Here is a 12,745-nt window from a genome sequence, read left to right as displayed (position 1 = left end):
TCTTCCTCTTGATTAAAGTAACTCCAATTCCAAAATCAAATATATTTGGTATAATACTTTTAGAAACATCATTATTTATAGATTTATTAAAAATCTTTCCACCCATCCAATTACCCAATCAGCATTATCCGATTGTTGAACTAATAAAAAATATACAGTACAAAGTAAAAATTAGTTGTTAGAGCAGTGTTTCTGAATCTTTCTGGTGGCATAACCCAGTTTTTACCCCTTTGTGAAATGAGTGGGCCTGTAAAAAAAATAAATAAAAAATGGGATTATGATCATCAATTAATACAGTTATAAACATCATTTGCTGATGCTGATCGCTTATACAGCCCACTACTGACCACACACAATAAATTCATGACCCACCGGCAGCAGCCTGCAACTCCAAAGTGGGTGAGAAGCACTGTGTTAGAGCATTAAACCAATGTCAAGAGTGGGGCAGAGGAATCAACAGAAGCCAGTGTGAAGAACAAGAAGGTATGAATGCAGTAGCTCGGCTACCAGAATACACAATGTGCTCTTAAACACATTCTGCAGAGGCCAGTGTATTGCAAGATATGCAACTAATGTGTCCTTATGTTTTCTCTCTGTGGAATGAACAAGGGCAGTAGGAGAAATATAACAATTGAACTATGGTGCTTGCAGATGTGTAGACAGGAGGAAGGCTTGTCCCTTGATATAAAGACGAAGGAATGAATTGATATGTGATTTCACAATTTTCAGATAGCTATTTTAATTAAGTAGCTCAAGAAGACCTCAATTTAAGTGTACTTAAGAAGTGAGTTCCCTTCATAAACATTCATTAAGTTCTTATGTTTCCTCTGTGATACTGAAGGTGTCAAAAAATAAATTACGTTGGTAAGTGACATGAGTCAAGAGGTGTATTAACAAGTCTAAATGTTAGATATTGCTTCCTTGTGTTAACTGTTTTTTGTTACAACCTCTTGCTACAATTGCTCTGCTCTAGAGTAATAGACAGAAATCAAAGTATGAATTTCTGGCTGTGAATCAGATAAGTAATCATAAATCATGAGGTAGATGGCTTGGAGCAGCCTGAGTGACACTAGGGTGCATTCATTGTAAGGTGAAAGTTAGTGATGGATTACCTGGGCTACCACTGGAAGGTGGTGGGTGTTATTGCTATATATGATAGTAACATTGGAAGATACACTGTGTGGTTTGCATTTAGGGCTTAGGACTTCAAACCCTTGAGATTATGGGTTCAAATCCTGGTACTGATGCTTCACCTGCCTGTGGTGCAATTGGAAAAACAAAAGAAATGTAACTAAATGTTTTAAGATGCCTTGTATAAAGGTATCAGCCAAATAAGAAAATAATCAAAGGAAGCTTGTGAGTTTTTTCTTAAAATATTAAAGGCAACATCCTGCAAAAAGAAAAAAAAAAATTACAAGTATAACCCCCCCCCCAATAAAAAATACAGAGACATAAAGTTGGTCCGTGGGCTAGTGAAAATCCTTGAGACTGGAAGATATGAGTTCTTCACTGACACCTTATTACCCTAGAGAGAAAGTGCAGACGATCTAAAGGCAGCATATTTGTATATATGTCTGTTTATCAATACATACAGTATATGCACTGATGAGCCACAACTTTAAAACCACTGACATCTGAAGTAAATAATATTAATTATCTCATTACAATGGCACCTGTCAAGGAGTGGGATATATTAGGCATTCAATTCTTGAAGGTGATGTGGTAGGAAAAATGGGCATGCGTATGGATCTGAGTGACTGACAACTGCCAAAACGTGGTGTCTGGACAGCTGGGTCAGAGCATCTTCAAAACAGCAGGTCTTGTTGGGCATTCCCAGTAAGCAGTGGTTAGTACCTATCAAAAGTAGTCTAAGGAAGGACAACAGGTGAACAAGTGACAGTGTCATGGGTGCCCAAGGCTCACTAATGCCCATGGGGAGCAAAAGCTAACCCATCCATCCATCCATTTTCCAACCCGCTGAATCCGAACACAGGGTCACGGGGGTCTGCTGGAGCCAATCCCAGCCAACACAGGGCACAAGGCAGGAACCAATCCCAGGCAGGGTGCCAACCCACCGCAGGACACACACACCAAGCACACACTAGGGCCAATTTAGAATCGCCAATCCACCTAACCAGCATGTCTTTGGACTGTGGGAGGAAACCGGAGCGCCCGGAGGAAACCCACGCAGACACGGGGAGAACATGCAAACTCCACGCAGGGAGGACCCGGGAAGCGAACCCAGGTCCCCAGGTCTCCTAATTGCGAGGCAGCAGCGCTACCCACTGCGCCACCGTGCTACAAGGGAAATACAGAAAGTTATTACCAACCATCTGAAGAAGCTCCATTCGGAATTTGTATCATATTTTCCATTTTTGATGTCAGGAAGCAATGTTGGAAAGCGCTGGATTACATCGCCGTTTAATATGGAGAACATTATGGGTGCCGATGATTCCATCCAGCAGCAAGAGATATTGATAGATATGACAGATAATCAGCATTTCCAAGAAATGTTCAAAGAAAAATCAGTGACAGAATTCTGGAGTCAAGTGAGGAAAGAGCATGATGAACTCGGTGCTAAGGCGATTACAGCTCTGCTATCCTTCGGCTCGACGTATCTATGCGAAAAGGCCTTTTCTTCCATGAGAAGCATAAAGACGAAACCAAGAAATTGTTTGTATTTGCAATACAATCTGGTGGTCTCTGTAAGCACACTTTCTCCACGGATCCAGGACCTGATGGCAAAAAAAGCGCACATTTCACACTAAGCATGGCAGTAAGAGTGAGTAACCTTACAATTGATAATGTATTTTGCATGTGAACAAAGTTATTAAAATTCTTCTCGTGAGCGAGAATCTGCCGTCAAATAACCGCGCATATGACTTTTCAGTCTTTTTACCTGTTTATACTCCTCACACTTTTTTAAAACGATTCTTTAATTAGTTTAATATCACTTTAACGTCATAATTATAGTCATTATAGTGATTATAGTGACTTTTTCTTCAAAACAACATGGCGTAAATTAACGATTCATTGACAGTGGTACTTCAGTTTACTGGTCCTCGCGGAGTGGTACTTGTTCAAAAAAGTTTGAAAACCGTGGTTATAGATCATATTTTCTTTCAGATCATGTGGATGGCCAGGTGCATGTGCGTCATTTACTTGGGGAAGAGATGACTGCAGGATGCACTGTGGAAACAAGGAAAGCCTGCAGAGGCAGTTCTGGGCAATGTTCTTTTAGGAAGCCTTGGGTGCATACCACCTCTCTAAAGATTACTGCAGACTACATATACCCGTTCATAGAAGCAATATTCCTTGATGGCTATTGTCTCTTTTAGCAGGATAATGCTCCCTTGACATTGCAAAAAATGGTTCAGGAATGGTTTAAGGAACATGTCAAAGGGTTCAATGTTTTGACTTGGCCATGAAATTGCTCAGTTCTCAATCCAATTGAGCATCTGTGGGGAAAAAACAAGTCTGATCCATGGAGGTCACTACTTGCTTCTAACATCTTGGTGCCAGATAACACAGGACACCATTTAGATATCTTATGGGGTCCCTGCTAAAACGGGTCAGAGATGTTTTGGTGACACGAGGGGGAGCTACACAATATTAGGCAGGTGGTTTTGATATTGTGGTTGATCGGTGTAAAATACATAAGAGTAAGCACAATTTTAATTAATTTGTTTATTATAATAACAAATAGCTTACATTAAAAATATGCATCACTCTATAATTATATTATTATTGTAAACATATCCTACACAAAACTGACAAAGTGGAAAATATGTGTTTACTAGCTGCAGGTAGCAATATTCCAATTGTTGTAAAAGTAATCATTTCTTGCAAATTTTAAAGTTATAACCCCTGTCTAAATTGAGTACAGTTTTCTGTTTAATTAAACTACATTATAAAATATCAATAAAGCTTATAGTAGTGCATAAGCCACACTTTGCAACCCAGTGCTTTTGCTTCTTCCTTTGTAATAGCTAGATTATTTTCTGCATGTGCATTAAATCTCTAAGTCGCTATTAATAAACTGTATGTGTTTCATTGTAGTGCCCTCCAGGCCTGAGCCCAATGAAAGATGGCACTGGCTGTTATGATCACCACATTGGAATTGACTGCTCAGATGGTTTCAATGGGGGCTGTGAACAGCTGTGCCTCAATCAGCAGGTTACACTAACAGAAGATCCTTCCCTTTATAACATCCTAATGTTTTGTGGGTAAGAATTTTTCATATCTAGCAAAGTTTTTCAGATGTTATAAGAATTTACCTTTCTTTCTTTCTTTCTTTCTTTCTTTCTTTCTTTCTTTCTTTCTTTCTTTCTTTCTTTCTTTCTTTCTTTCTTGTTCAGTATATGTGTCTGAATATCCACTCATATAGAGTTTTGCTTATTTCAGATAATTACAGAGTAATGTGGCACATGGTAAATGTATGAATTTGCATTAAAAATAAGAAAATATAACAACATGAGAAAACATTTGATGAGTATAAGCCATTTATCCAAATTCAGCTAGATATTTCTTGTTCACATTTTCTGCTCACAATAATCAAGACATAATAAAAAAAATAAATTAGAATCTACCTTATTATTGCCTTCATAATTTAAAATTCTCCTTGTTTAATTTCTCTTTGCTTAGCATAACAGAATTACTTCCTTTAAGCATTCCTCGTAGCTCATACTCTTCAGGCCTGAAATACATTTATTCTGCATTATGGGGATAGATCCCCTATTGTGAAAATGTATTTAATATTTTTACGTTTAATGTACCATACTTACCATTTAAAAACATACTACTGTATATATAAATGTTATCAGCTCAAATCTGAATTTTGTCTATTATCATCTGCAAATTTAACCTACTAAGTCATTTATAGAAAAGTGAATTTTTTAGTAGGTCCAGTAGACATTTTCTCCTGACCCATGTAACGCTGAAGTCGATCATAAAGATCCAAGAATATTATGTTACAGTTTAACTACTTTATAGTTTGCATTGTTTTGTAAACCATAATAGCCTATAATAACTGACATCAATTTCATCTAACCCTTTTTCCATGTGTTGTCTTATTTGCATTGTCTCCTTCAGGCGTATTAATATGTTGTTGCATATGACCCATATTCAATAAGAGGCTTCTGTTTTTTAAGGATATCTAATGCCTCTGTCCTGCTGCATTAGTTCAGCTAAATTCAATAAATTCTTATAGCACTAACCACAAAAGATTACCTTTGAATTCTATACAGGTTGAATAGAATACTATAATGCATATGTGTATATACTGTGAAAAGCATGCCCCCGGCCACAGACAGACAGACACCAGAATGTTCAAAATGCACACGTTTATTAACCACAATACCGAAATGCCAATAGTCTCAGTCTCTTTTACTTCTCACTTCTCAATGACCTCCTCTCCCCTCCTCACAAGCTTTGTCTCCTTCCTCCCAACTCTGGCTCCCTTTCTGGAGGGATGCGGCCCCTTTTATAATGACCTGGATGGGCTCCAAGTGCTCGTTCTGACATCACTTCCTGGTGTGGCAGAAGTGTCAGGAGGGCAACTGGAAGCCCTCCGGGTGTCCTTGAAATTTCTTCCGGCAGCACTTCCTGGTGTGGTGGAAGTGCTGCCATTCGGGGTTTCAACCATGTCCGGGCGCCCCCTGGCGGTGACTCAGTCGTCGCATAGGTTTGAGCTTTGCAGGTCCGTGACTCCCATGCATTCCAGGGAGACCGCCCACCTGTGCTCCAGGGAGAATATTGTCCCATTTCCGGTCCCCTGCTTGTTCCGGCGTCCCGGCGGGGACATGTCCCTGGGAATCTATGACAATACCCATACTTTATATCTTCTCTTGAACTTCTGTAATTTCCCCTTGGGAACAAATAAAGTATATTTACACTCTACACTTCCTGTTTAGTCATTCCCATTGTTTTTTTCCATGAATAGTCCATGTGGCCTTTCCCTAAGTACTACTCTAAGCTTTCAACTCACAACCTTTAGAATATTTACCATGTTAGCAAAAGTGTTCTCTTGATAATTTTTACTTTATTTTCTTTATAATAACATTTTCCTGTGGCCCTCTCAGATCAAGAAATATGAAAGAACTCCAGGTATTTTAGAAAACTTACTTTAAAAAACTTAATTATTTAGTTTCAAATTAGTTTTACAGTAAATAGCTTATACCAACCAGTAATACTGAATAAGTACAAGTTAGCTGATATTTTTTAATAATGTCTCATCCAGATCTGAACTCTTCATTTTGCAAATAAACTAAACTTGAGAATTTACCTGTTATGATTATCTACATGTTTGTACAGTGTAATCAGTCATACCTAAAAGACCAATATCATAACCATATACAGTATACAGTAAGCACCTGAAAATTTCAATATCTCAATTATTACCAATTAACTGTTCCTGCTGAGTGACCAATAATAAAGCAAAAAAGTTGCTTGGTGGCTACCAGTCATTTATTGATCAGAAGAATGTTAATTAAATGAAGTGCAGATGATTCAATCTTCATAAAGTTGTGCAAAGTTATTTACAATTTATCTTCTTAAATTCATTGTTTTTAATCATATTATTTTCTCATTTTCTGCAGTTGTATAGAAGACTATAAGTTAGGACCAGATGGGCGTTCCTGTCAGCCTTTATCTGAAACATGTGATGATGGAATCGACTGTGGAGACATGTCTGAGATTCCTGCCAACCAGACAGTTTTTGGGGACCTGTTTTATGGTTACAATAATCATACGAAAGAAATTACTTTAGGACAGATACTAAAGGCAACCTTCAGGTAGGGTTATTTCTCACATGAATGCAAGATGGATCTGCTATGAAATATAATCATAGTCATAACTTTGCTAAATGTTAGTTTTGACAGGTTTTTAAATTAGATATAAAATGTTATGTCCATCGTTATCTTGTATGAATGGCTGGCAACAACTATGAGCTTGTTTCCCTAAATATATTGCTGCCTACAGATTATCATTATGTTTTAAGAGACCTTTTAAGAAATCTAAGGTTTAAATATATTGATTAACTAATAATTAATCAAGTAAGAACACCTAGAATATTTAATAATTTTATTAGTAATGCCATCAGGAAATATAAGCAAAAGAGAGAGTCTGCCTTTATAATGAATGTATTGCTGCTCAGAATTACTAGTTCATGTACATTGTTATGAAGGATGTGTTTCTTTCCATCTTGGAGGAATCTTTTACTTGAACAGAAAGTAAGAACATCATATTTCAAAACACAAAAAAACATGTAGTGCTAGGGAGAACTGTTGTTGGCCACACACCCTGATGGGTTAAAAAATGCAGGTGAGAAGTGGCTTGTTCTCAAGTATACAATTTGTCTGCTACATGTATGCGTCATTGACTTATATAATGGAGGATGATGGTATAAAAATGGTCCTGATGCATAGGTGCTAACTTTTAAAATTTAACAGAGGTGCACATTTCACAGACGTATGTCCAGAATAGCCCATGTAAGTGTGACGACCATCAGGCCTACTGCATTCTTTCTCCCTGATGTTCATGTCTTGTTGCAGTAAATAGCACTAGCATTCTTTGCTTGTGTTATTGTTGTCTGAATTTGGATTTTCTGTAGTATTAGCTTGTAGTATTAGACTATTCTCTATAGCATTGGCCTGTTTGATTTGAGCTGATTAAAATGAAATTTAGCCTCATGGCAGATTTATTCACGTTTTCAACCATTTTGCCCTGCTATTATTCATTACTTTTGTTGTTTACTTTACTACAGTAAATGTCACAACCCAATTAAGCCTAATTATGCTTGCATCTCAGTGTGCAGTGTGACAATTATGACATTGTACGATTCAATGCAATTATGTATTGATTCTCAGTGCATCAATTTCGATCTCAGTTTTTGACTTGTGTAATGTACATGCGTTTTTTGCTAAATGTGACCACTTGCTGCTTTTAATAAAAATTATAATTCATCTGGAACAATAATGTGCTGAATTTAATTCCATTATTTTTTATTACAATGCAGTAACTAATGGAAGGAACAACTGATAAATTCCATTATGCCTCAGCATATTTTACAACATTGTGTAAAGAAAAATAAATATGTGCCTATGTGTTTGCATTTTCTGATAAATTACAATAAATTTCAGCCTCTCCTTAACCACTCTATGTAACATAAAAGTACCCCTATTACTCATATATTTTATTGTGTCATTCTTACAGATTATGAAAACTTTAGCAGACATATTTAATCAGAAAACTTGCACTGCAAGATGAATAAGAGCCCGCTTTTCAATGTTTGACTTCATTTTTACACCAGCCACTATCTTAAATTTCTTATTTACATTGTATCCAGGTATAATTAATAATTACATTTAAAACTTCAAATGTGTCTCCACAGTCAACATAACAGCCACAGAGAGACTGCACTGTGAACTGTGTGTTGTAAGATGAGGTTCTTTGATCATCTGTTGCGTTGATCTGCTCAGTAAATCGTGTTGCTATTCTTTTCTCACCTTGATACATGTGACTAAATTAACCCAATCATAAGTAAGTTTACACCCTTTTTTGTTTTGTATTGTGGTCAGATGTTTTCTGATCGTGGCAGAAACAAGGAGCAGCTCTAAGCCTGAGTCGGATCTTGAACTTAATCTGACTGACCGGGATTGATGTGATTTTAGGTGAATGGTTTACATTTGTGCAGATTTATTTAGGCATTTTATTGTGCAAACATCTACAGTACTTTTGTGTGTTTCTGTAATACATTTCTTTGTGATAGTCCTGGTCAGCTCCATGCTCCCTACTTGCTACTGTGAGCCTCTTGAGCCTAAACCATCAATAGTTATGTACTGAGATGAATTGGGCAAATGAGGACACACACTTACAGCAAGGGGTAGGTGTAAACATGTTCAGTGCTTTTATTAAAATAATCAAAAATCAATCAGTGTTCAAATAAATAGCACAGTACAGTGCTTCAAATCCATAATATATCCAAGAAATAAATAATCCAATAAAAATCCTTGTCCTTGTTTAGGTTAAAATAGCAGTATAAATGTTCCCAATAATATCGAGGTAAGCTGACATCCTCCCGGGTTACCCTCTACAGAACCTGCAGCACGAGGAGACTTCCAATTGACAGGTGCAGTCAACCATTGTTTCCTAGCTTGGGTCCCCAACACCAGGCCTTAGGCAACCCTGGGGCACTGCGAAGAGCCGCACACATCTCCTGCTGCATGTCATGTCCCTTGGCGTCCACGGGAGACACCACACATCAAATCACTTCTACTCCGTGGAGCGCCCCTCTTCAGCCTCAGGCTGCTTGTCCCCAAACACCTCCCTTCTGTTCCTCCGCATTGACTCTCTTCTCCCACTCCTGCCTTTCGCTCTCTCTTTTCATCGACCTTCATTTTTTCAATTTCTCTCTTTCCTTTTTTTTCTTCCTCCCTTTTGCTCCGTGCAGGCTCCTTTTATCTGCCTGATTGGCAAGGTGTGAATGAAACACCTGACTGATGCTCGCCTTCACATGTGCATGTACAATCAGCCAGAAACCCCAACTATCCCCAGAGCGGAGTGTGCTTGCACATTTCCATGCCCAACTGGAATATGCACTTCACAGGTCACAATTATTCATTTAAAATCTGCCTTACGCCACAGACCACTTTTCACATTCTTATTATCATTTCTTTCAAAAACAGTCAATAAATATTACATTTTTGTCTATCGTTCCTCAACTCTATTATCCTGAGAATGCACTGTGTTATTTGTTTTGTTCATAGTTTTATTCCCATTGTACTGGTCATATTTTCCAGTTCATTAATAAGTTAATATAAAAGTATGATTATGGAGTTTGTGAATCGATGAAGAATCGTTCCAGTAAGAAAATCACAATGCATCTTAGAACTGGGTTTCCACACCTCTTGACTTGATGGGTCAACAACATGCAATGCTAGCAGACGGGTGTTATCCTTCATATGAGTTGATTTGGAAGGCTTTTTCAACTGAAAAGTGACAAAGTGTTTTTAAAAGTCATGTCACAAAATATTTTGATGACTACATAGAGGTGATGTAGTAGTTTTATGTTTTTAAGATTGAAATTTTGGGGGTGCTCGGGCTCCGAAGCACCCTTGGAGCTGGCCCCTATTTCCGGGAGAATAGTCTGGTCCAGCTGAACATTTTGAGGAGTGGAATGTCTGGGGCTGTTCCTCCTCGATTCCCTTGTGTCTCCTTTAATTAAGATACCTCTTTCTGTTTCTCCTTCATAGTACTTCATTGTCCTCTATTTCAGACTAAACTATGTTTACCCGAGGCTGCAATCTTTCTCATGCTACATTTAGGCATGTTTACCTTTAAAAGGAGATACTGGGAAGGTAAAAAGTGCAGTGGCTATGTGGAAAGAAGAAGACACACAAGTAACTTTGTTTAGCATAAAGGCCATTCAGGCTAAGTTAGTCAAAGCAAGGACATAGTAAAAGGTATTTTTAAAAAATAGCTTAATTTTATATTGGAAGTTCGCAAGCTTCCTAATTAAATGCTTTGATTGTTTGAGATTTTCTGATTGTGCTTTGGATATGTCATGATCGATTACTTTATGTTAATATTTTGTAAAACACACAACTAACTGAAATTTGTATACAGTGAAAATCAAATTTACCATGACCTTAAGCGTACCATAACCTTTATGTCTAAATGCAAAATGGAAATGATATCTCAGAAGCTGTTAAACTATTAAAACTGTATATCTACAATTTGGTGAACAGTGATAGCATTAGTACCTCAATACTAAAAGCACTTGTATCTACATCTCAAAACAAAAAATTTAACTATCTGTAAAATTGTGATAATTCCTCCATGTCCATATCTTTTCTCCATGTATTACAGTTTCTTCCCATACTTCAAACATGTCCTTATTAACTCTAAACTGACTATTGTAGGTAAGTGTCTGTAAGTGTTCCCAGTGATGGACTGGTGTCTCATGTGTTATTAGATCTTGCCTTGTGACTGATGCTGCCAGGTTAGGTTCTTGCTTTGTTCAGCCATGAAATTAAATCAATTTTTATGAAAAATGCATGAGAAGTTGGCACTGCGCACATGAGGACTGTAGAAGTAAGAATGTGTACCCCATATTCAGTAGAAACACATGTGCTGAAGATGTAGTGAAATGTGGTACAAGGATATGACATTCACAGATGACCAACAAATAACTTTTTTGACAAATTAATAAAGTTTTACTGGCTGAAAACTTAGAGAGACTTTTCCATGGTCCATCGCCCTTAGACATTGTTCAACAGTGCAGTTTTTAATTAAATAAATACAAAACAGCAAAAAAAAAATCAGTCTAAACTTTCTCCTGCATTTTTGATGGTGACCACTTCAAACTTTCTCACTTTCATCACAGTTGTCTGTAATAATCTCATACCATGACAAACATAGCAACACTGAAGTGGGTCCAAAATATACACCTAATTTGCATACCCCATCTAACAGATGTAATGCAGAAGGAAATCACATAGGACAAACTAGCTAAAATGTCTGCTTTTACTTAGTGTTTACTTAGTGTACATTGTGCTGTTGTTAAAGCTCAAAATGAATTGCAGTAGCATGACACTGAAGTGGATATTCATGTTCAGGTTAAAGACAGATTCGTAGGGGGCTGGAAGAACATGAATGACAAGATACTGCCTTTTAAGTTAATTTCACTCCTGGAGTAAAGTGAAAATGAAGAAATTACGAGAAATATTGATATTGCCCTGGTGCATTTGAAAAAGTAATATTTATCTTAGCCATAGGGAAAGACATGAATGAAATAAATAAATATAAACATGAAGAAAATTTTATAATTAAAAACATGTTCATTTATCAAATTAAATTGCAAGACTACAACATCAATTTGAAAATGATATTCATTGTTTGTCCATTGGTGCATAAAATACTGTATGTAAATTATTTTTATTTCCCACTCGGGAGCAACCCACATATACTTTGCTGTTATAAAAGCTTAGATTCCTCAAGTCTATTCCCGCTCAATTTAAAGTTTGCCTTGGAGGTTTATTTATGCTCACTGGAAAGCTTAATTTGCTTGGGAACTGCAGTCATTTATAGCTAAATGGAAGATCTGTTGGTACGACGGGTATCTGAGGAATAAAAATGCTTTGTTTAGCGACTTTTCTAGTCATCTCGGTAAAATATTACGGATATTGAAGCTCTTAAACTAGTATCATTATAAAGTAATGGGGAATTTGCATTTCAGATATAAAGTGGTGCAATGATTTTCAGTTTATGGATTTACTGAGGCAAACTGAAACTTCAAAAGAGCTAAACATTTCTGTAGATAGTGAATGGTTTATTTATCATCCACCAGAGTATCCAAAGATTTTAGATTTTCTGACATCTCACTTTACTGTTAAATTTTGCTCCTTTTCATGAGAGATTAACATCATAATTGATATCTGACATTTTCTTAAAATAAAAGGTAATGAGCAAAGAATTGTAAAAATACTGTATACTGTTATTTGGCATTCAGTTATTTACATAACATATGCATAGAGACACACAAAGAGTTGTTTATAAGATGTATTATTGTTCAACATGATGACCTATGTTAAACAGCACTATATAACAGGATATATTTTAGAGTACAAAAAAAATAAAATCTGTCAGCCATCATAAGGCATGTTTTTGCATTGTAGATGTATGTCCAAAGCTTTTACTACGAGTATTGCTCTGGGTTGGGTTGAGAAATCCCTCAAGTCAATGTGAA

At 36.8% G+C, this 12,745-nt stretch overlaps 1 protein-coding gene across 3 annotated transcripts in view; it reads left to right on the top strand.

Annotated features, from left to right (window-relative positions):
• astn1 (astrotactin 1) overlaps positions 1-12,745 on the top strand; it is a 1,266,263-nt gene that overhangs the window by 686,975 nt on the left and 566,543 nt on the right. For all 3 annotated transcript variants that reach the window (XM_051933197.1, XM_028811318.2, XM_028811317.2), the window contains 2 exons: positions 4,060-4,226; positions 6,597-6,791. In XM_051933197.1, the coding sequence (XP_051789157.1) occupies positions 4,060-4,226; positions 6,597-6,791 (362 nt within the window). The remainder of the gene's footprint in view (positions 1-4,059; positions 4,227-6,596; positions 6,792-12,745) is intronic.

This window comes from Erpetoichthys calabaricus, chromosome 10 (genome assembly GCF_900747795.2).
Source record: "Erpetoichthys calabaricus chromosome 10, fErpCal1.3, whole genome shotgun sequence".
Lineage (NCBI taxonomy): Eukaryota > Metazoa > Chordata > Cladistia > Polypteriformes > Polypteridae > Erpetoichthys > Erpetoichthys calabaricus.
Note: the sequence above shows the minus strand (reverse complement) of the source record. Positions and strands in the feature narration are given on the sequence as shown.